This window comes from Schistocerca serialis, chromosome 1 (assembly GCF_023864345.2).
Source record: "Schistocerca serialis cubense isolate TAMUIC-IGC-003099 chromosome 1, iqSchSeri2.2, whole genome shotgun sequence".
In the NCBI taxonomy this organism is placed as follows: Eukaryota; Metazoa; Arthropoda; class Insecta; order Orthoptera; family Acrididae; genus Schistocerca; species Schistocerca serialis.
In genome coordinates, this window is record NC_064638.1 from 70,761,676 (window position 1) to 70,787,167 (window position 25,492).

Sequence of the window (25,492 nt, forward strand, 5' to 3'; positions counted from 1 at the left end):
ACTGTAAAATGGCGGATGGGAAACAACAAGCGCAGAGACTCTGTGATTTCTATTGGCTTGTTATGGTCACATGGTATACATGTAACTGTATCATGGCAGCGCTCGCGAGGCATGGGCTGATGAAAGGGGACGAAATTAAATATAGCTTTGGAAATGTGATGTGTATAGTAGGTAGTAATATTTACGTATGGTTGTTGAGAGATATGTAATACATTTACCGAGTGAAAACTGTGTGGTAGCCCCTTTGTAATCGATGTCCGAGACATGTTGAAAGAATTGTGTATGTAAACAAACTGTTTTGCTTTTAGTTTACAGCTAGCAAAAAGCTTCTGGCCTCCAAAAATAAGAAGAAAGAGGGGCCTAGAGCTAGAACAATTGAATCGACAGGGGAATCTCTTGCTTCACGAGGGTACTCATTGACACACGATGAATATTTACCATCTCATTACAGATGGAGCAGTTTGATGATGTCTATCGAATGACTTTATCTTTAGGTTCGTGCGGCCACAGAAACAGTACATCCCAGAAGGTGACATTAAGAAAAAAATTGACGATATCTGTAAGTCAGTATGGCAAGATAAGAAACAAAACTTGAAACACAGCAATCCAATAGCAGATTCAGAATTTAAGTTCAGCTTGTTGGCAAAATGCTACCAAGAATTCCAACACGGAGTGCCAAATTCACTCTTGCATACAATAGAGTCACTTGGTAAGTAACTAATTACGTAAAAAAAACTGTAATAGAATTTTGTGAGGCCTGCTTTTGCAAAGTTTTATGTTCCTTAACATCAAGTTGCAAAACTAAGATTGCACATTTTTGTGATTGCAAGGGGGTCTTTCTAAAACATTGAGAAATGAAACAGTCATGTTTTCCAGTAATATTAGCTTTAGAGCTTTTATAAGCCTATTATACACTGTTAGTAAATGAGATTTTTTATGTTGTTTGCAGATGATGTAATAAATTTCTATGAAACACCTGTAGATGTGACTATTCCATTTGATACGTTGAAAAAGGTGGAGCTGCCAGAGAATCTTCATATTCAGTATGAATATCACAGATTTCACCCAGGTGATCAACATTTATACAACTATTCTGACTTTGTTACTGAATGCAGGCTATGTATGGACTAAGAACTGAATTTCAATTTTTGGAAAATATTCTTTACTGAAATACTTCTATTATAATGAGAGAATTACTTAACAAAGAGGTTTGTATGGAGCACAGAAAATGTTCTGAAGTGAATAGATGTACAGCTTTGTTCAGTTTTGTAAATACAAATATCCCCAAGCAGTTTCTTTGCTATAAGCACTCCATAACTGCATATGAGTTAAATGTTAGAAGTAGCCTACCATCTGTGGGGAAAGTGGTGCATAGACTGCTTGTGTGGGAAAATTGTGGTGAGATAATGTCAGCAAGAGTGGGGCATATGAAGCATCGACAAATTTATTACTATGTGCTGTCAGGTCCTGGATTTCCTATTCCCAGTATGATAGTTTTCAAATATTGTGTTCTCATCACCAATCAAAAAGTTTTGTGTCTGCAATTTATTTTTCTTAGTTATTCTTTCTCATTTATATGATATTTCAATATACACTACGCGCAAAAAAGTGTAGCTGTGAGGAGAGGGGAGGAAACGGAGTGGAATTTCATCGCATGAGAGAGTATGTAATGAAATTTCAGTTACTATCAAAGATGAGTCAAATTTACAAAGAACTTTGCAGTATGAGCACTTCTTTGGCCTGAGTATATGCACTGATTTAGTTGGGAAGGTTATCATAACGATGTTGCATACTCTTCTGAAGGCAAGTTGGGCTGCAACTGTTTAAATGAGCCTTGATATTTAGGATAAAGGCACTGGGATGAAGTTGTACTGGAGATAGAGCTGAGGATCTTGCTGGCCATAAGATTACCTCAACATTATGCAGATATTATGGTATATTGATAATTTTTACTTATGGACCGACTGACAGCAACTGAATCAAACTCAATTTTAGTGCCACCAAAATTTTTTTTCAGTTGCTGTCAGATGGTCCATAAGTGAAAATTATCAATATACCATAATATTACACACCACTGAGGAAGACAGGACTACAAAAGTTGAAGGTATCATGCAGATACTTCACAGAAACCTGTGGTGTTGGTGGATGAGCATTGTTGTGTTGAGAAACGACGACACACTACAGTCAAGTGAGATGCAATTCAGGAGAACACAGGATATCATTGACCTACTGATGTGCTGTCAAGATTTCCTTCACTCCCTACCAGCCATTATCTGAAGTCTACCAGTGGCTCTTCACACTTATGATGCTGGTAGTAACCCTACTCTGCCTCTCCAAAACATTATAAGAATGAGACCCATCAGGCCACCTCCATACTTGCCGGTGACATTCAACCGGGGTAGTGCAGAAACACAATTTATCACTGAACATAAGATGGTACAGTTCATCAGCAGCTTTTGCTTCCTGGTCTTTACACGACTCCAAACACAGCCCTTTGTTTTGAGCTGTTATGTTAACAGCATCTTATGCATGGGTGGTAATTCCCTAGTCCAGCTGCTGATACTCTGCAGCTAATGGTGGGCCATGACATAGAATGTTGCAGGGCGTCAGTTACTTGTTCTCATACACTGAGTGAGGTGACTCAGTGGTTAGCACTTGGTTCGGGAGGACAATGCTTCAAATCTGTCTCTGGCAAACCAGATTGAGGCTTTCCATTATTTCCCTAAATTTCTTTATGCAAATGCTTAGATAGTTCCATTGAAAACGTCCAGTTTCCTTCCCCATCCATGAAACATTCTGAGTGTGTGCTTTGTCTTTAATAGTGGGGTTTTAAAATCTAATCTCCCTACCTCCTTGGGATGACAGGTGCACAAGTGAAGGCATTAACACTTGCTTTTTGCACAATATCGCGGTCCTCTCTTGAGGTGGGTTAGATGCAGTCGATGGGAACCTAGTTGTCAAATGTGCTTTTTTTCATGTTACCATGCATTCTAACATCAGCTCACTGTCATGTCCTAATTCCCCACAGATATGGATATTGCACACCCATCCGGCCAAATGTAGATTTCCACAATGGGGCCATTCAAACTGTGTGAAATACTAGTACGCGGCCTCTTATAAATCGTATCAGGCCAGATAACAGCACTAAACATGAACAACACTCATGCACTCTGGTGTCCGTTCTACATACCACATACAACTGCCAATCTAGTTGTTTAAATTCATTTAACTACCTGCTGAATTGTGTGTGTGTGTTTTACATTGATGTCTGACCATGGCCATGTCTTCCGGGTGCTTCACTTTTTTAGAGTGTTTAGATTTACTAGCTTGGCAAGTGACTATCACAGATTGGTTCCTGGGTGCTCACTGAACAAGGGTTATACACTTGTACTGCTTGGAATTTGACTTGCACTCCTCCCCCCCCCCCCCACCCCGCCCCCACCACACACACACACACACGCACACACACACACACACACACACACACACACACACACTCTCTCTCTCTCTCTCTCTCTCTCTCTGTCTGTCTGAATAGTTTGTTACCATTAATCTCATTTACAAGAACTTGGTTAGAGCAAATGATCTTCTGTGTCACAGTTTCGTTAGGATGTGTGTTCAGAATTGTTTAGCACTTTAAGCAATAGTGCATATTCACATTGTGCCTTTATACTCCACAACTTGTATGTAAAATTGTGTAATATTGTAGTGTAATTTGGTTTCTTGCCAATTCAAAGATTCTCCAGAATGACAATTGTTTGTAGAGATAGATATGATTCTGTGTTTACCATCACTTTCAATTATCTGATCCTCTTCAGTACCATAAAATTATTTACAGCAGCCTACATGAAGATAATCAGATGATCAAAACCAGTAGTAAATAAATACTTTTTTGTTAGTAGCTCTTGACAGTATTGGAATATCTCTCACTTCAAATATTTATGAGGTATGAGATACCACCTGCACAAAATATGCTATTCTGGTCATTGTGTGATGCACTTGTGGAAGATAATTATGTATTTTTTTCTCTTGTTAGAACTTAATGCTCTTAGCAAGACAAAAATATTTGCAGTAGTTGCTGACATTCTTTATGAGTCATAACTAGAGTTAATAGTGGTTTGTAAAAATGTATGGTAATATGAGATATAATGGAAAGATTGGCCAAGTTGAGAGTAAAGCAAATGGGATGTTTGGGTTTATTGACAGGTTAATTGCAAATGGAATTTATTTGAAAAAGAAATTGCTTATGAGCAGTTGTTGCCTATAATGGAATACTGCTCAAGTGAGTGGAATTCATATGAGGTTGAAGTTTCATGGAACTTTGCAAAGCACTGAAAATTCTCATATGGCCAGTTTTGAGGAAAAACAGCTATCGCATTGCAGAAACCTATTTGGAAAATTTCAAACTCTAATTTTCAGGACAAAATTTATAAATATTTGTTGATTGTCTGCATATGACTTGTGTAAAGATTTTAGAACTGCTACGAACCTACGAATTCTATTTGGAGTGAATTCAAGATGGAGAACAATAATAAGTCTTTATAGGTGATATTTTTGAGAAGTGTTCAAATTAATTTGAACCAGGTATTTGCCTCAGCATCGCCTACAAATCTTTCATTTTACTTACCTGTGTGCTGCTCATTGAATCGTCTGTTTGTTGAGTTACAGTGTATCTTTTTTATAGATGTTTGTATTATATTTATTTAAATTGAGAATCAGCTGTCAGTCTTTCCAGAAAGCGCAAATAAAATATTTTTTGCTATTGTCACAACTCTGCATAGATCAGTGACGTAGTAGAACAGTCTCATGTAATTCATGCATATAGTGATCATTAATATTCAGAAATATTGTCCAAATTCAAATCTCAAACTACTGCAAATATGAGTAATATTGATATTAGGGTCGGTAATGTTGAAAAACAGCCACATTATTAAAATTTAACAAATCTCTAGGGCCCACTAGAATCCAGGTTAGATCTGTATAGAATTTGCGGTTAAGTTAGGTCCCTTTTTGGATTAAAAGTTATTAACAGTGCTTTGTAAACTGTAAAACCAACCTGCAGATCAGTACCTATGTTATGACAAGGGCCAAGATTTGTAGGTTTTTATGAAATGGATTTCAGCTCTTTATTTTCTTGAAATTGCCTTTTTTTTAAAATTCAGGTAAACTATTTTAGCCTTTTTGGAATAAATGTAGAAAATTTTATTACAACTTTGATACGGTTATTCTCGTTCTTTTTGAAAAATAAAACAATTAGATATTCCTTATATCAGTACTCGAAAAAGCATAAAAATTTGAGATATTTACCCTTCCTATAATTATTTTCTCTGTTTTATAATATTTAAAGATGACTTTTACTGAATACTTATTTTGTGTGTCACTTTCAGAAAAACACACACTTGAGACCACAGTAACTAATATGAAATTTTATCTTTCATTCTGATATTGTTATACACAATTAACCTCGTTTCTAAGTTTTGTAAAGTGAAACATTGTCTCTCAGTACATTTTTATATACTGAAAAAGATCTCTCCACAGCACTAGATGTCAGTGGTGCATATTCCATCATCATAATGGCTCATGGTCCCCAACACACTCCACCTTTAAACTCTCCGCCTCGTCCCCCCATAATCGCGGACACTTTCTGCATGTCCAGGATTCCTCAGAATAATAGTCCTTAGTTTAGTGGAACATGCTGTACCCATTGAATGAGATATTTCCTCCAGACTTTTGCACCTTAGAGATCACATTATAGCATTATTCAGTGGCAGAGATGCGGAATCCAGGCATTGAATTTCAACAGACAGATGTTGAATGTGAGCTTTTAAAAATGACAAGGATGCAACATTTTTGCTATTCTTAAGGGCTCTCTTGGCTTTTTCAGTAAAAGCTGATTCACTACTGTAGTAAGTCTTTGACTGGTAGTGTTCGTCATTGTGTAACACTGCCAAGACCCAGGTGTGCCAGTGTGTAAGTAGGGATTCAGATGGGTGGTAGACTGTGTGGAGCTATTAGCTTAAATAACTGAATGCAGTTAGGAGCTTTGAGAAATACTTTGTTAACAGAGGGAATGGTACTATTAACATCAGGAAAATTATCTCTCATTTCCTGTGCTAGGTGGTGCTTGTTGTGGGCAAGGCAGGAGCAATGGGATAGAATTCTTTCATGACAGTATTTTTTCATTGTTGTTCCCACTTTATTATAAGCAGCTCAGTCTGTCACCAACAGCAAAAAATTCTCATTCCTATTATCACCTGGCCGTAGGGTGCCTACGGCATCCCTGACAATGCACACTACAATACTGTGATTCATATTCTCCAGTACTTTACATCAGAGTAGAGGGGCTTTACTCGTGCCATGGAATCTTATTTCCCCGCCATGACACTAGCTATAAATCTGCCACATCTGTCAGTGGTTTTGTTGACTGAAAACCTAATATAGTGGTGACCAATGCCTGTTTTAATACTGGTAATAGCCTTTTCACACACTTGTTCGAAATAATAATTGCACAATTTTCATTCATCTGGTGTACTGTGGCCAGTGATACTAACCATGAAGCCTTTAAAAGTAGGATTCTTTAGCACATTCTTTGGCATGTCAGCGTATACTAAAGCCTCACACAAGTCTGGATTAATACTTCTGTACACTCCACTACTTGTCATAGAGGAAATATTGGTTGAATCTATTGTCTGTTATTCCTTGTGACACTCGTAACATGAACTGCACAACCTTCGTATTGAAATAATTGACATTTTTTGTGGCTTACCAAAAATTAAAACAAACAACACTAAGAATATGGCAGTAACTAAAAAATAAGAATGTGAACATGTAAAATGTCAATTTCAATAGTATACGCACATCAGTAAACTAAATTTCAATTTAAAATATCCAAGTAAAGAAGACCAGGAAGAAGATTGGTAGGTAAAATGAATGATAAAAATCACCTTAAAATGGTTAAAACTAACACTTACTATCTTTGCTTCTAAAAGTCCTGTGTCCTGTATTGATATTCATGACATGCTCTACACATTATTAAGTAATGACAAATGTAATGTTGTGGGTTAAATCATTTTAACCCTTATCCGTGAAGATGGTCCATGACTGAAGCCAGTTATCATTGGGTTTATAATAAAAGCAGATGGTCAACCATGCATTTTATACAAAAATAGATTCAGATACCACGGATTTGTTCCTTTGATATGCGTCTTCATTGTCAGACAGCATTGAAGTAGGAGCTGGTTTGTCCCAATGCAATGCTATGAGCCTTCTCAAAACCACAATTTGGAAACAGTGCATCACATACCATATTTATTTTGTGCAGGGTATATTTCTTATATAACTTCCAAACTACAGAAATAATAGACTTAAGTGTCACCGGTGCAGCAGTGTGCTAACACTTTATTGAGTTATAAAGATAAGCAACATTATGCCATGCACATTCTTGATTTCAGTGTAGTGTATAAATATATGTATTGCGTAGTTTCTTAAAATGTGGAAATTCACATTCATCATTGTCATTTGGAACAGTTTCTGCTAGTTGGTGTATCTTTCTTTGGTTGTAATGAGGATCTCACATTTATTTACATTAAATTTCATTCCATATTCTCTCACAGTTTCTTCCAAGCATCCAGCTGTTCTTGACTCTTCTCCTCCCTGTTCCTCCAAATCATCAAGTCATCCATGAACACCATTGCTTTCATCTAGCCTTTTCCATGTATGTTAGTCTTTATCTCGGCAAGGCCACAATGAAAGGGAGAGGTGACAATGCACTTCCCTGTTTCACATGCTGTGTTTGCTGGTTCTTTCATTTCCCACTTTCACACAACTCAGGCTTACACTGTGCATCTTCTCCAGTCTTCTTGTTGTTTCTTTTTCCACTCTCTTCTTTTGTAGTGCTTCCCAGGCCTTTCTTCTGCAGACACTGTCAAATGCCTTTTCCATTTCGAGAAAGGCTATCACGAGGTATTCCCAAAATTCATAATGGTGCTGCTAGAGCAGTCTCACTGCAAACATGAAGTCAACAGTTGACCTCCCAGGTCTGAAGCCATTTGTTCCTCTTTTAACTTGTTGTTGATACTTTTTCAGATTCTGCTTTCCAGTATGTTTTCGTGTACATTGGCACAATGTGGTGTCAGTGTGACTCCCCTGTAGTATCCACAATCCTTCCTACTCCCTTTCTTGAATATAGGGATATTAGTGCCATCCTCAAATCTTCTGAAGTCTTTCTCTCAATCCACACCACCCTCATCATACCGATACAGCTAATACAGACTGTTTACCACTCTTCCCCCCCCCCCCCCCTCCCCCTCTCCAGCTTCAATATTTCGACACTCACTTCGTCATCCCTGGTGCATTTCATGCTATCCAGTGCCATTTCCATTTATTCCACTGTCAGTACAAAAGCCAGTAACCAACCTTATAATTCATAATAGCCAGATCAGTATTCATCAGCCTGGTGCGCCAAGTTGAAAACAAAAGTAATCAGGTTGTATCTTCCATCAAAACAGTCATTAGATTCAGTGACTCTCATTGGCTACCACATATTATCACCCGATTGGCTTCCAAAATTATAATGAATTGCTAACACCAGCGTGACTGGAAAAGCTTCAGCACACTACAAGTACACTTGAGCCCACATTTTCCAATTTGGCCAGCTCACAACCATATTTGTCAGCTTTCGACCTAACCTATAGTATAGGCTATGTTACAGATCAGTCTGTCACCACAGCCTGTATTCCAAAACATAATATAGACACAAAAAAATTGTCATTAATATTGGTCTGTTCTCTTTCTGTTTGCACACGTCTGATGTCACGTGCAGCATCACCATTATATCACAGGGTAAAGCAGACATCCTTTGTGGTAAGTTAAGTTGATGTCCCTCTCCCTTGTGGACATCTGTCCGTGGTCATAAGAAGTGAGATAAAACAGATCCGACCATCCAACCTCCCAGGAGTGAACTAAACAAGAAAAATCTGGAGCTTTCTCAATTCTGTCAGAACTACTGCACCATCTCCAACAATATCAAACAAGTTGAGACTTAAAACAGATAGTGACCAGTGCAACAGCAGAACATCAGAACAAACACTAGAGCACATTTTGCATGACTGCCCAAAAAGTAAATTCATCATTATCTGAAAAGACTTCATAAATGCAGCACCTTTAGCAGTTAATTGGTTGGAGTCTTTGGATATCCAAGTATAATAAAAAATGGATATCTGAACTTCTTTTAGCTACTGCCTGTTCTCCAGCTTTCATTATTACCTAGACATACATACTTACATACAAAGGGTGACTACAGTTAAAGTTCCAGTTACAAAATGGTGTTAAAAAATGAAAAAGAAAAAAAACAGAAAAAAATGCTGGTCAGAATGAAGTCAAATGTGAATTGAATATATTCGGAGAAGGGGGAAATGTTATGGAAAGAAAAAAAAATTAATGAAAATTTTCTCACCAGATGGTGCTGTAAGCATTGTAATGTAAATGGGTTCAGCTATAAATAACAGATGAATCGTAATACAACAGTTATGAGCAAGTTGCACATTAAACTAACAATCCTTTGCAGTGTGCATGACCAGACAAGTTTGACATTCGACAGTTGTGGCAATGTTATTTAAGTAAGCCCAACCACCACTACAAGGTCATATCAAATTGGATGGGAAAAATCAGTTTTCAACTGTCCTGAGGCCAAAAACTGCATAAAAAACAACAATGACATCAGTTTTTAATTGTTCTGAGGGCAAAAACTGAATAAGAAGCAGCAATGAAAAAGTTATGTGGATGGTCACGCTGTAGGGAAATGGTGACTTATAGTTCTAGCAATTCCAAAGTGCCTCTGCAGCAGTTATTGCACTGTCTTGTGCAATCTGTGGAGGTGCACTATCTTGCATAAAAATAATCCTACCCACACATCCACACTGTTGAGCTGGAATGACATTGGTGCACATAAGACTCTTAATACCATTTATCAATGAAGATATCTACATCTACATTTATACTCCGCAAGCCACCCAACGGTGTGTGGCGGAGGGCACTTTACGTGCCACTGTCATTACCTCCCTTTCCTGTTCCAGTCGCGTATGGTTCGCGGGAAGAACGACTGTCTGAAAGCCTCCGTGCGCGCTCTAATCTCTCTAATTTTACATTCGTGATCTCCTCGGGAGGTATAAATAGGGGGAAGCAATATATTCGATACCTCATCCAGAAACGCACCCTCTCGAAACCTGGCGAGCAAGCTACACCGCGATGCAGAGCGCCTCTCTTGCAGAGTCTGCCACTTGAGTTTATTAAACATCTCCGTAACACTATCACGGTTACCAAATAACCCTGTGACGAAACGCGCCGCTCTTCTTTGGATCTTCTCCAACTCCTCCGTCAAACCGATCTGGTACGGATCCCACACTGATGAGCAATACTCAAGTATAGGTCGAACGAGTGTTTTGTAAGCCACCTCCTTTGTTGATGGACTACATTTTCTAAGCACTCTCCCAATGAATCTCAACCTGGTACCCGCCTTACCAACAATTTATTTTATATGATCATTCTACTTCAAATCATTCTGCACGCATACTCCCAGATATTTTACAGAAGTAACTGCTACCAGTGTTTGTTCCGCTATCATATAATCATACAATAAAGGATCCTTCTTTCTATGTATTCGCAATACATTACATTTGTCTATGTTAAGGGTCAGTTGCCACTCCCTGCACCAAGTGCCTATCCGCTGCAGATCTTCCTGCATTTCACTACAATTTTCTAATGCTGCAACTTCTCTGTATACTACAGCATCATCCGCGAAAAGGCGCATGGAACTTCCAACACTATCTACTAGGTCATTTATATATATTGTGAAAAGCAATGGTCCCATAACACTCCCCTGTGGCACGCCAGAGGTTACTTTAACGTCTGTAGACGTCTCTCCATTGATAACAACATGCTGTGTTCTGTTTGCTAAAAACTCTTCAATCCAGCCACACAGCTGGTCTGATATTCCGTAGGATTCTTACTTTGTTTATCAGGCGACAGTGCGGAACTGTATCGAACGCCTTCCGGAAGTCAAGAAAAATAGCATCTACCTGGGAGCCTGTATCTAATATTTTCTGGGTCTCATGAACAAATAAAGCGAGTTGGGTCTCACACGATCGCTGTTTCCGGAATCCATGTTGATTCCTACATAGTAGATTCTGGGTTTCCAAAAACGACATGATACTAGAGCAAAAAACATGTTCTAAAATTCTACAACAGATCGACGTCAGAGATATAGGTCTATAGTTTTGCGCATCTGCTCAACGACCCTTCTTGAAGACTGGGACTACCTGTGCTCTTTTCCAATCATTTGGAACCTTCCGTTCCTCTAGAGACTTGTGGTACACGGCTGTTAGAAGGGGGGCAAGTTCTTTCGCGTACTCTGTGTAGAATCGAATTGGTATCCCGTCAGGTCCAGTGGACTTTCCTCTATTGAGTGATTCCAGTTGCTTTTCTATTCCTTGGACACTTATTTCGATGTCAGCCATTTTTTCGTTTGTGCGAGGATTTGGAGAAGGAACTGCAGTGCGGTCTTCCTCTGTGAAACAGCTTTGGAAAAAGGTGTTTAGTATTTCAGCTTTACGCGTGTCATCCTCTGTTTCAATGCCATCATCATCCCGTAGTGTCTGGATATGCTGTTTCGAGCCACTTACTGATTTAACGTAAGACCAGAACTTCCTAGGATTTTCTGTCAAGTCGGTACATAGAATTTTACTTTCGAATTCACTGAACGCTTCACGCATAGCCCTCCTTACGCTAACTTTGACATCGTTTAGCTTCTGTTTGTCTGAGAGGTTTTGGCTGCGTTTAAACTTGGAGTGGAGCTCTCTTTGCTTTCGCAGTAGTTTCCTAACTTTGTTGTTGTACCACGGTGGGTTTTTCCCGTCCCTCACAATTTTACTCGGCATGTACCTGTCTAAAACGCATTTTACGATTGCCTTGAACTTTTTCCATAAACACTCAACATTGTCAGTGTCGGAACAGAAATTTTCGTTTTGATCTGTTAGGTAGTCTGAAATCTGCCTTCTATTACTCTTGCTAAACAGATAAACCTTCCTCCCTTTTTTTATATTCCTATTAACTTCCATATTCAGGGATGCTGCAACGGCCTTATGATCACTGATTCCCTGTTCTGTACATACAGAGTCGAAAAGTTCGGGTCTGTTTGTTATTAGTAGGTCCAAGATGTTATCTCCACGAGTCGGTTCTCTGTTTAATTGCTTGAGGTAATTTTCGGATAGTGCACTCAGTATAATGTCACTCGATGCTCTGTCCCTACCACCCGTCCTGAACATCTGAGTGTCTCAGTCTATATCTGGTAAATTGAAATCTCCACCTAAGATTATAACATGCTGAGAAAATTTATGTGAAATGTATTCCAAATTTTCTCTCAGTTGTTCTGCCACTAATGCTGCTGAGTTGGGAGGTCGGTAAAAGGAGCCAATTATTAACCTAGTTCGGTTGTTTAGTGTAACCTCCACCCATAATAATTCACAGGAACTATCCACTTCTACTTCACTACAGGATAAGCTACTACTAACAGCGACGAACACTCCACCACCGGTTGCATGCAATCTATCCTTTCTAAACACCGTCTGTACCTTTGTAAAAATTTCGGCAGAATTTATCTCTGGCTTAAGCCAGCTTTCTGTACCTATAACAATTTCAGCTTCGGTGCTTTCTATCAGCGCTTGAAGTTCTGGTACTTTACCAACGCAGCTTCGACAGTTGACAATTACAATACCGATTGCTGCTTGGTCCCCGCATGTCCTGACTTTGCCCCGCACCCGTTGAGGCTGTTGCCCTTTCTGTACTTGCCCAAGGCCATCTAACCTAAAAAGCCACCCAGCCCACGCCACACAACCCCTGCTACCCGTGTAGCTGCTTGTTGCGTGTAGTGGACTCCTGACCTATCCAGCGGAACCCGAAACCCCACCACCCTATGGCGCAAGTCGAGGAATCTGCAGCCCACACGGTCGCAGAACCGTCTCAGCCTCTGATTCAGACCCTCCACTCGGCTCTGTACCAAAGGTCCGCAGTCAGTCCTGTCGACGATGCTGCAGATGGTGAGCTCTGCTTTCATCCCGCTAGCGAGACTGGCAGTCTTCACCAAATCAGATAGCCGCCGGAAGCCAGAGAGGATTTCCTCCGATCCATAGCGACACACATCATTGGTGCCGACATGAGCGACCACCTGCAGGTGGGTGCACCCTGTACCCTTCATGGCATCCGGAAGGACCCTTTCCACATCTGGAATGACTCCCCCCGGTATGCACACGGAATGCACATTGGCTTTCTTCCCCTCTCTTGCTGCCATTTCCCTAAGGGGCCCCATTACGCGCCTGACGTTGGAGCTCCCAACTACCAGTAAGCCCACCCTCTGTGACTGCCCGGATCTTGCAGACTGAGGGGCAACCTCTGGAACAGGACAAGCAGCCATGTCAGGCCAAAGATCAGTATCAGCCTGAGACAGAGCCTGAAACCGGTTCGTCAGACAAACTGGAGAGGCTTTCCGTTCAGCCCTCCGGAATGTCTTTCGCCCCCTGCCACACCTTGAGACGACCTCCCACTCTACCACAGGTGAGGGATCAGCCTCAATGCGGGCAGTATCCCGGGCAACCACAGTCGTAGTCCGATCAGGGGATGCGTGGGACGAGCTGGCCGTCCCCGACAAACCCCCATCCGGACCCCCACAGTGATGCCCATTGGCAACAGCCTCAAGCTGTGTAACTGAAGCCCACACTGCCTGAAGCTGGGAGCGAAGGGATGCCAACTCAGCCTGCATCCGAACACAGCAGTTGCAGTCCCTATCCATGCTAAAAACTGTTTTGCAAAGAACGTCTGAACTAATCTACAGAAAGCGCAAACAAATCGACAAAATTTAAACGGTTATTAAAATACAAGATTGCCTAGTAAATGCAGTAATGCTGCTACTTGTGCACTGCTGACACTGCTCGGCGGCGGAAGGAGACTACGCGAATTTACACTATTCAGGTACTAAAACGCGATGCTACACTCTCAAATACTATAATACGCCCGAAATTTATGAATTAAACAATGCAAGTACTAAAAACACGCAAAGAAATTAAGAATTAAACTATGTAACAAATGAGTGAGCTAGGAGTATACGACTTGCTGCAGCAGCTGCTTATCCAACGGCGGCAGGGAGCACACTGTGACCAACCGACACTGGCCGTTCAAAACAAAAACAGAAGACAAACGACTACGCGAATTTACACTATTCAGGTACTAAAACGCGATGCTACAACTCTCAAATACTATAATACACCCGAAATTTATGAATTAAACAATGCAAGTACCAAAAACACGCAAAGAAATTAAGATACAGGTAACAAGGACCCACCTCCTCAAAAAAATGTGGTGCCACAATAAACAATGGTATCATCACACACCACACAGTTATCTGTGTGGAATGAAGCACCAGCTGATATCCAAGCGGATTTTCAGCTGCCCATATTTTGCAATTCTGTGTATTATGACATGTCCTTGGAGATGGAAATGGGTTTCGTCTGTCAAGAGAAAGTTCCATGGCCATTGTGTTATTGTCCACTTCCCTGCAAGCAAGAAATTCTAGAGCAGATGTGTGTCTTACTGGTAGCAACTCCTGAATACGTATAATTTTGTATTGATAGCAATGCAGGATGTTTCATAGAATTTTATGCACCATAGTTACAGGCATGTCCAAAGTTCGGGGAATTCCCCGTGCACGGCACCTTTGCACACCACCGCTTGACCTCTCTTGCAGTGCTGTGACCCCCCCAGGGGGTCCACAACTCTTTTGTGGACACGTGCGTAGCGAGCACGGGACCCCGAGCTAATGTGGCCCTCCTTCCTTTCCGGGCTGCATACCTTCCCTTCCCTTTCCGCATCCCTCCCCGTCCCCCATCTTCGCCCCCCCCCCCCCCCCCTCACCTCTGGCTCTTTCCTTCCCTTTCTCCCCCTCTCGGAGTATGGTTTGTGCCTACGTCCGGAGACGGACGCTCGAAACTGTTCCACATTCCTTGCTTTTACACTTGCAAGTCCTCGTCCTTCCTCTGTCCTTCTCTTTTCCTTCCCTCTTCTCCTTGCCCTATTCTCCGCTGCGGCGTTTGAGACCCCCTTTTCCTTCCTTTCCCTTTCTCTTTTTTCCTCCCTGTGCGTGTCTGAAGGCCGACCCACGCACTTCCATGCGTAGCCGGTGACGGGGTAATGCGTAATTCCCCGCCCCGGGTAGACAGGTAGGACACGTACGTACCCCCTGGTAACGGCCAGGCCCAGGGAGGGGTGATTACCCGAGCTGATACCTTCCGAAAGTGCCGATTGGTCCCTCCGTCCGTTTGTCGGGAGGTGTGACCTGAGGTGTGAACAATCACCTAAGGCGGGTGTGCCCTCGGTGAGGGCCCCCACAAGGGAGGAGCGCGCCATCGGAGACGCCGGTAATCATGGGGGATTCTTCCGCAATGGTTTCCTCACCTTCCACTATGTCTGCTCACAAACGTAAGTTCACTGAGTCTCAGCCACAGACGGTTCTTCCATCGTTGCCACAGTTCCTTGTTGTTTCTCGGTCTGACGAAGGTCACGACTTTTCCACGGTCAACCCTTTCATTATTCAGAAAGGTGTCGACGCAATTGCGGGTCCTGTAAAGTCTTGTTCCAGATTACGGAATGGCACCCTGTTGTTAGAAACACACAGTGCCCTCCAGGCTCAAAAATTGCTGCGTACTTCTCTGCTCCACACCTTTCCTGTCCGGGTGGAACCGCATCGTACCTTAAATTCCTCGCGTGGAGTCGTTTATACACGCTCCCTCGATGGATTGTCTGACGAAGAAATTCAGCACTATCTGTCTGACCAGGGCGTCACGGCTGTTCATCGGGTTATGAAAAGGGTTGACTCGAACATCATTCCAACCCGCACTGTCTTCTTGACATTTGACAAAGTTCAACTCCCATCAAAAATCAAAGCAGGCTATGAGATAATTTCCGTTCGCCCTTATGTCCCAAACCCTACGCGTTGCTATCGATGTCAGCGGTTCAATCACACCAGCCAGTCCTGTTCCAATCCGGCCAAATGTGTTACGTGTGGCAAGGATGCCCATGAAGGTGCTTGTCCACCTCTGTCCCCTCGCTGCATCAACTGTATGGGTGACCACTCTGCTTCCTCTCGAGATTGCCCCGTTTTTAAGGACGAAAAGCTGATCCAGGAAATAAGAGTGAAGGAAAAGGTGTCGACCTTTGCTGCTCGAAAGTTACTCGCCAGTCGACAGCCCACCGTGCCTCAGAAAGGAAAATACAGCACTGTCCTTGCTTCTCCTCGGCCAACAAAGGAGGCGGCCACGCAGACTTGCGACCTCACATTTAGTACCACGGTCGTCAGATCGGCCAGCGCAAAGATCGCCCGTTCAACCTCACCTCTTTCGCCTGCCCACTCTATGGCTCACCCTTCGTCGGGTTCTGCTAAATCTCGAGCCCAAAAGTCAGACGCCAAGTCTTCGAAAAAAGAGCATTCTCGTGAAGAGTTTTTACGTACTGCAACTTCACAACCATCGGTTCCTCCTTCATCTAAACATACCTCCAAGAAGGCTACGAAGAAACACAGTTCCTCTCCTTCTCCGCCAAGGCGTGTCCCATCTACAGCACCACCTGGCGGAAATCGCCCTCGGCCATCTTCTGTGTCGCCGAGGCGCACAGCTGGTGGCCGGTCAACTGGCCGATCGTTGGGGGCAGGAGCTGCTCCTGACCAACCTATGGATCAGGATCTTCTGCCTTCGACTGAATGCCATTCCATGCTGTCGGTCGCAAGCTCTGAGCAGTCGTTGAGTTGACAGCACCCTTGGTCACGTTCCTCCATTTTCTGTTCACCCTATGTCCATTATCCACTGGAATATCCGCGGCATTCGCGCCAATCGGGAGGAATTGTCGATCCTCTTACGATCCTACTCGCCGGTCATCTTCTGTCTTCAGGAAACAAAGCTGCGTCCCCATGACCGCTTTGTTCTCCCTCATTTTCAGTCCGTCCGATATGACCTCCCCTCTGTTGAAGGCACTCCAGCCCATGGAGGACTCATGATTCTGCTCCATGATACTCTCCATTATCACCCAATCCCCTTAAGGGGATACGGAATCACCTATCCCCGCAATGTTAATATATGCCTACTATAGGGAACATTTTCTCACAAACTACTGGAGACAGAGAGGTAAAAATTTTACTGTATGTGCATTCATATGTTACAACAATACTGAAACAACAGTTTATTGTCAAAGTATTTTCTTACAGAGATATTGTACATTTATTTTTAAGTAAATTTTTTCCATCGCTTTTTACTAGACTATCACCCCTAAGTCTTTTGTAAATCAAGTAATTAAAAAATCGTTGTTTCAGTATGTAATAGGGACCTATGTCACTACGTCATAAAAATTTCAGACTTCTAGGTTGACCAGTACCTGAGATAATGTTCCTAGATGAAGTAAAAAGTAAACTTACGGGAAACGGAGAAAGAAGATTAAAACATTCCTGATCCGTAGCTAATACCCCCTTCACAGTCTTCATAATCATCTTCAAGTCTTCTTTTGGCACCCCTCTGCACCTGTCTTGCTTTTTTCACTAATGTCTTGATTATATTATCAGCATGCCTTAGTCTGTGCTGATCTAAAAAGAACATAGCACGTACCGTACGGGAACCAACACACATACCCAACTTTTGAAGGACCTGGCATTTAGTTATATTTCCAAGATTGAAGGTTGCCACAGCATCATACACACCAAAATGTAGTGTATTAATTCCGACAAACACTGTTTTTGGGAGACGATGCCATATCACACTATTCAAGCACTCGTTGGGGTTCTGCGTTTTTCCGTGAAGACATTTCATCAGAAGACTTCTGTCAGCCAGATCTCTGAAAATGGGCTTTATTTCTGCCATGATGGCTGATGGTAGACTGTGGTGGTGAATGTATTTCTCTCCTGTTGTTAGTCCCCTATTGTATTTACACCAGCTGTTTTCACCTTTGGGGCACAAACCATGTTGTGGATGCTCATCCGTGGATGCGGTGTGGAAATATAAAGCCCATATAGCTCTCCTCATTTCTTCAAGATTGCCTGTATTTTGCCTGATTGCAAGGCCATAGCAGTTCTGAATGTGGTCTATTATGGAATCAGTCAATCTTCCTCTGCCATCCAAGGTTTTCCCATCATCTAGTTTTTTCCCTTTCATAACTGATTTTAACCTTCTCAGCCTGGCACCCATTCTCTTCTGCACATGTCCTATACATTCAAGTTTGCTTATATTTACACTGTTCCCATATGGTTTGCTTTCCAAAACTTCTTTGAATGCTTTAGAGTCACCATCTCCCAGATATTTGACATAGCGAACATTATACCACTGTGAAGCGCGATGAAAAATTTTCTTCACCCCAGCAACCTCCATGCCACCACTACTACCATAATAATTAGCAATACAGTCATCACTGTGTTCATTTTTCAGCCTGCCTGTGCACCTACAGTATTTAGACATTATTGCAACATCAATAACCTTGCCAGTATCAACACTAGTTGCTGTTACAACACCATTGTTGGAGGTGTGGCCCCTTTTCTGCCACGTGCCATCAAACGCCACTGTGAGGTCACGACTGCCGTCATTTTCTTCCACTGCTTCTTCCACAGCAACCTGCATTGACTTCTGTGCTACATCTTCAACTGCAGATCCTAGTACATAATTGTAAGCTTCAAACTTTGAAGGTGCACTTGGAAGATTTAGAACACCACATAGCATATCACCAGCTGCTTTGCCCTTACCAATTGCTCGCAATCCATAAACTAACCTAATATTTACACTATAAAGTTCAGTTTTCTTGTATCCATTATTTACAGTTACTGAAACCGAACTTGGAAACTTACAGCTGTATTTACAAACACTGCATATTAAATTAAACTGGGCAGCCAGGCCAACATGGGATTCTACTTTCAGAGAAACGTTTCCATGACATTTTTTGCAGCACAAACTGTTTTCAAGAGCTTCACACAATATATTCGTATCAATGAGTTCAAAAACTTCATTCCCTCTATCAAGTAAATTATATTTCTCTTCCAAATCTCTTAGTTTTTTATGAGAAGCACTGTTTTCATTTGGTGTAAGTTCGTTCGGCAAATCAGTAATAAGTGGATTCACATTTTCCAACAGTGATGATGATAAACTGCTTTGCTTTGCTAATGAATCATTATTTCTTTTCTTTTGCCAGTTCACACGCTTTTTAAATACTTTTGCTTTAGCTCTAGGCATTTTCACTGCGAAAAATGAAGCACTAAATACGAAATAACTCAACAACAACTACTTTCTTATATCACACTGTTTACAAAACAGTCCCGCCACAAAGTCAAAGAGTAACTTGAGGAAACCAGAGAGAAACATTTTCGGGCAAATAGTGTATAAATAGTCGCTGGAAACCGGGATATTTGAATTCATGTCACTTTAAAGGTACTGCCAAAAAGTTCATGGTCAGCCACGAGAGACGTGTATAACTAAAGCGCAATACCCGATCTCACAAATATATAAAAATAAAATAGTTATAATTGTAATAGAGCTGTGTATGATACGTCATTTTAAAGAGGAAACATGGCAGAATATAATACGCCAATAAAAAAAAATTCGATTTTTTAACCCAAAATCCGATTCCGTATCCCCTTAAACACTTCCTTCCAAGCTGTCGCCGTCCGTCTTTCCCTTTCTGGATACACGTTCTCTCTTTGTACGGTATACATTCCATCGTCTACACCAATGGCACGAGCTGATCTCCTTCATCTTCTTGATCAGCTTCCACCCCCCTATTTGCTGGTTGGGGACTTCAATGCCCAACACCCGCTTTGGGGATCTCCACATCCTTGTCCACGTGGCTCACTATTGCTAGACGTCTTCCACCAAGCGGATCTAGTCTGCCTCAACACTGGGGTCCCCACATTTTTGTCTGCCTCCACGGCAAATTTATCTCATTTGGACCTTGCGGTCGGTACTGTTCCGCTAGCTCGGCGCTTCGAATGGTTCGCCCTTGATGATACACACTCGAGTGACCACTTTCCATGTGTTCTTCGACTGCAGCCTCAACTGCCATATATGCGCTCGCGGTGCTGGAAGTTTGCCCAAGCCGATTGGACACTTTTTTCGTCTCTAGCGACATTCGATGACCGTCGCTTTCCCAGCGTCGACGATGAGGTCACACATTTTACCGACGTTATTCTCACAGCTGCGGAACGTTCAATACCACGCACCTCCGAATTGCCCCGGCGCCCTCCAGTTCCTTGGTGGAACGAGGCATGCCGTGACGCAATACGTGAGCGGCGACGTGCTCTTCGCATTTTCCGTCACCATCCAACTTTGGCCAACTGTATCCGATATAAGCAGCTCCGTGCGCGATGCCGTCGCGTCATCCGCGATAGCAAGAAGGCAAGCTGGAAATTCTTTATTAGCTCATTTAACACCTTCACTCCCTCCTCGGAAGTTTGGAGTCGGCTTCGACGGTTCTCAGGCGCGCCTAGTTTCTCCCCGGTCTGTGGGCTCACTGTCGCGCATGATACCTTAGTGGACCCCGTCGCAATTTCTAACTCATTGGGTCAGCACTTTGCTGAGATTTCGAGCTCTTCAAATTACCTGCCAGCGTTTCTCCCGAAGAAACGTGCAGCGGAAGTGCGACATCTTGCTTTCTCCTCTCAAAATCGCGAAAGCTACAATACTGTTTTCTCCATGCGCGAACTCCAACATGCACTCTCTTCTTCTCGCTCCTCCGCCCCAGGACCGGATGGTATCCATGTCCAAATGTTGCTGCATTTATCAACCCATAGCCTGCGTTACCTCCTTCGCCTTTATAATCGAATTTGGACCGACAGTACCTTTCCCAGGCGATGGCGGGAAGCTATTGTCGTTCCCGTTCCGAAACCTGGAAAGGACAAACATCTCCCCTCTAGCTATCGCCCCATTTCTCTCACGAGTAGTGTCTGTAAGGTTTTGGAGCGTATGGTGAATTACCGTTTAGCTTGGTGGCTGGAGTCCCGCAGTCTTTTAACACCAGCCCAATGCGGATTCCGAAAGCATCGTTCTGCCGTTGACCATCTTGTTGCTCTCTCCACTTATATCATGAACAATTTTCTCCGGAAACGCCAAACGGTAGCAATATTTTTTGATCTGGAGAGAGCATACGATACCTGTTGGAGGACAGGCATCCTCCACACACTGTTCTCTTGGGGCTTTAGAGGCCGGCTGCCCCTTTTTCTTCGCGAATTTATGGCAGAGCGCACATTTAGGGTGCGGGTGAACACTACTCTCTCCCGTACTTTCTCCCAAGAAAACGGGGTACCCCAGGGCTCCGTGCTGAGTGTTGTACTGTTTGCCATCGCCATTAATCCAATTATGGATTGTCTCCTTCCTGATGTCTCGGGCTCCCTCTTTGTGGACGATTTTGCGATCTACTACAGCTCTCAACGGACCAGCCTTCTTGAAAGACGTCTTCAAGGATGTCTCGATCGCCTCCACTCGTGGAGCATCGAAACCGGCTTCCGTTTCTCACCCAGTAAGACCGTTTGTGTTAATTTTTGGCGACGTAAGGAGTTTCTTCCGCCCTCCTTACATCTAGGTCCTGTCAACCTTCCGTTTTCCGACGTCGCTAAATTCTTGGGTCTTATGTTTGACAGAAAACTGTGCTGATCCTCCCACGTTTCCTATCTTTCAGCTCGCTGTCTGCATTCGCTTAACACCCTCCGTGTCCTGAATGGTACCTCTTGGGGAGCGGACCGCGTGGTCCTTCTCCGCCTCTATCGCGCCTTAGTGCGCTCGAAATTGGATTATGGAAGCATAGTCTACTCCTCTGCTCGGCCGTCTATTCTTCGGCGTCTCGACTCTATCCACCACCGTGGATTACGTTTAGTGTCTGGAGCTTTTTACACCAGCCCTTTGGAAAGCCTTTATGCTGAGACTGCTGAACCTCCGCTGTCCAATCGGCGGGCAGTCCTTCTGAGTCGTTATGCTAGCCATCTGTCTTCCATGCCTGCTAATCCAGCCCATAACCTTTTTTTCGACGCCTCCTTTGATGTCGAGTATGCAGGCCGCTCCTCCTCCCTACTACCCCCGGGAGTCCGCTTCCGTCAACTGCTCCATTCTCTTTCCTTCCGCTTTCCTAAAACCTTCTTGACAACTTGGGGTACAGCACCGCCTTGGCTCCGTCCCCGGATCGACTTGCTCAGAGACCTATGTCAATTTCCCAAGGATGGTACCCCTACACTTGTTTACCGTCGGGCATTTGCTGCTCTATGTGCACAAATGACGGAAGCCACATTTATTTACACCGATGGCTCGAAAACATCGTTAGGTGTAGGGAGTGCCTATATTGTTGGCGACACCCCAAATCACTTTCGGCTTCCCGACCAGAGTTCGGTTTATACTGCGGAGCTTTACGCTGTTCTCCAGGCTGTCCACTACATCCGCCGCCATCAGCGGATACAGTACGTAATCTGCTCAGATTCTCTCAGCTCTCTCCTAAGTCTCCAAGCTCTTTACCCTGTGCACCCTCTGGTCCACCGGATTCAGGACTGTCTGCGCTTGCTCCACCTGGGGGGCGTCTCAGTGGCGTTCCTCTGGCTCCCGGGACACGCTGGTATCTGTGGAAATGAGGCGGCCGATATAGCGGCCAAGACTGCAGTCTCTCTTCCTCGGCCAGCTATTCAGTCTCTTCCGTTTACCGATCTACGGAGCGGTTTATGTCGCCAAGCTGCTCATTTATGGCATGCGCATTGGTCAACACTTCCCCACAATAAATTGCGGGAAGTGAAAGCCCTTCCTTGCGCTTGGACCTCTTCCTCCCGAACGCGTCGTCGGGAGGAGGTAATTTTAGCTCGACTCCGGATAGGGCACTGTCTTTTTAGTCATCGACATCTTTTAAGCGGTGATCCTCCCCCACTCTGTCCCCACTGCTCTCAGCTGTGGACGGTCAGACACCTTTTAATTGAATGCCCCTATTTTAATCCGTTACGCTCCCGTCTACAGCTATCGCCTGATCTATCGTCGATTTTAGCAGATGACACGCGCTCAGCTGACCGCGTTCTACAGTTTATTAGTGACAGTGAAATGACGTCAGTCATTTGAAGCTTTTTTTGGGGGACAACCAACCCCTTTCTATAGTGGATTTTTAAGCATTCCTTCTGCCTTTAGTTTCTCAAATTTTATGACTTTGTTCCCATTGCTGCTGATTTTAAATTTCGTTTTTTTCCTGTTTTCTATGTCACGGGCTGGGCGCTAATGACCATAGAAGTTTTGCGCCCTAAAAAAAAAAAAAAAAAGGGGCAGTGCTGTGATCACATTATCTACTGGTGCCAGATAAATTGTTTTCATTCCTATGTCACATGTTGTACTTGTCTTTTTGAATTTTGTAATTATTTTCTCCAGACTCTTGGCAGACATTGCACCAATGCCTTTTTTCGTACACTTGAGTGTTGGGAACTTCTGCAGAGCTACTGGCACACAGTCACTGTAGCGACTGGCACACAATCACTGTTTTTTTAAAAAGAGTTTTACTAGTAGTATGCAATCTGGCATTGAGACTGTTGTGCTGAGTGTCTCAGGCTCTAATTAAGGAACAGTCATGTATCCCACATCTTTTATTTTCCATATTGTACCACTTAAAATTTTCATTAAAGTATTTTTTTTCTTTCTATAACATGTGCCCCTTCTTTGATGATATTTCGTTCAAATTCAACCTCATTCTCATCATTATTTTAGTTACAATCATCCTGCATACGGCTGTATCTGCTTGTCCTATTCACATCATTTTATCTTACCTTATATCGTCTTAATACTCTGTAGTTCAAAATATGACTCTGTAAGGTAAATAGATAAGTAAACTTGTTTCGTTATGCCATTTGATACAAGTATTATGAGTTTAAACCATTTGACAATATTACATGCTTCTGTATGTACTATCATTTTTCAAAAACAGTGTTCTGATGTTTTGAACGTTTCAAAATAGAGAGGATTTTACTTCTTGGGCAACTCATCCCTTGTTGGTGTTGGTATAGACATACAATTGTAATGAATAAAGTAAATAACCTGCTGTGATGTATATTTCATTCAGTTACACACTCTAAAATGGCAAAAACCTTTTCTTAAATTCTTTTGAGTACTTTTCTAGTATAATATATATTCCACTCTGCTTTGTGAGTGTAATGAATATTTGAGGAGAAAGTGACTCTACTGTTGTCATTTATTTCTTGCTGACTGTTTAAGACTTATCATTGTTTTCTGTAGAAATACTAATAGAAGTATTTCATATCCAATTATTACAAAACTGTTACAATTTGGGAGGGAGATTTTAAGCAGCAGCTAACGCAGTAAAAATGAAGCAAGAGGAGGTAATGTGGAGAACAGATGTAGAATCATTGGATAAAATTGAAACAGTGACCTAGAAAAAAATGAATGTTATGAGTGTCATTGAGTAATATTTTTATGCTGTATAGATTGCTGTTAATATTAATGATTCATGAAATTTCTGTTACAGAAACAGACACCATGTTTGGCGGTGTAAGTGCATTTCCATTAAGTTCAACTATAGTTACTGGGCTCAGATATAAGAAGAAATACAAAGGTCACATTGCTAAACCAAAGTGGATGTGATTATTGGATGAACTATGACGTTTTTTTAGTAAAGAGCATTAAATATTAAAACTGCATTGTTTGTCAAACTGCCAAGTGATGCAATAAATTATTGTTTGTAAATATTTTATACTGTTTTGTGATGTGTATTAACATTTGGACATATTGGGGTAAGGGGGCATCTGTAATTACGTGAGGCAATTTTGGCATTTTTTCGATTCCACATGCCCACCTTGTGAGATGTGAGATTTGGATCGGTCCCTCCCATCCTCCTCCCCCCACCCCTACAACCTCATGTGAGATTTTTCAGAATACATATTTTTAGTGTAAATATGTTAATCTGTGCTTAATTGCATTGGATTTACTTAAAGAACATAATTTGCATAATTATTTTTATCTCAGACTAGTTAAGGCTAGTATTTAAGACACAACGTAGACTAGAATCACAGTGAGGAAATAGAACAATAAAATGCTTATGTAAAAGGAACTACAAAAGTTCATCAAACAATATTCATTCTACTTCAGTCCACGGCGATACATGTGGTCTCGAGAATGACTACTGGAACCAACATGTCCATGTAATTTTCAATAAAATCATCTGCTCCTTCAACCTTGCACTGATTTAGTCACTTTAAACCATTGTCCCTTGCGCACAGAAGCTCACTAGAAAGAGAGGTGTTTAGCATACCTTATTGAAGAATTTCAGAGTAGCATGGGTCTTTTGCTCTGCTGCTTCTCTTAGGAGCTGTTCAAGCTCATGCTGAACGTACAGCATCAAATCTTCCGTTTTCGGGAACTTCTGCTTCACTGCTTTCCATAGCTTTGTAACTTCTTCGTTTCAG

The 25,492-nt window shown here is 42.4% G+C and overlaps 1 protein-coding gene across 1 annotated transcript; it reads left to right on the plus strand.

Moving 5' to 3' along the window:
- Positions 1-10: 10 nt before the first annotated feature.
- LOC126461730 (39S ribosomal protein L50, mitochondrial) lies at positions 11-24,775 on the plus strand. The gene is made up of 5 exons (XM_050096019.1): positions 11-167; positions 309-409; positions 495-709; positions 950-1,069; positions 24,556-24,775. Exons 1-5 carry the CDS (start codon positions 63-65, stop codon positions 24,669-24,671), a joined length of 657 nt encoding a protein of 218 aa, XP_049951976.1. The 5' UTR covers positions 11-62; the 3' UTR covers positions 24,672-24,775.
- The last annotated feature ends 717 nt before the right edge of the window (positions 24,776-25,492 follow it).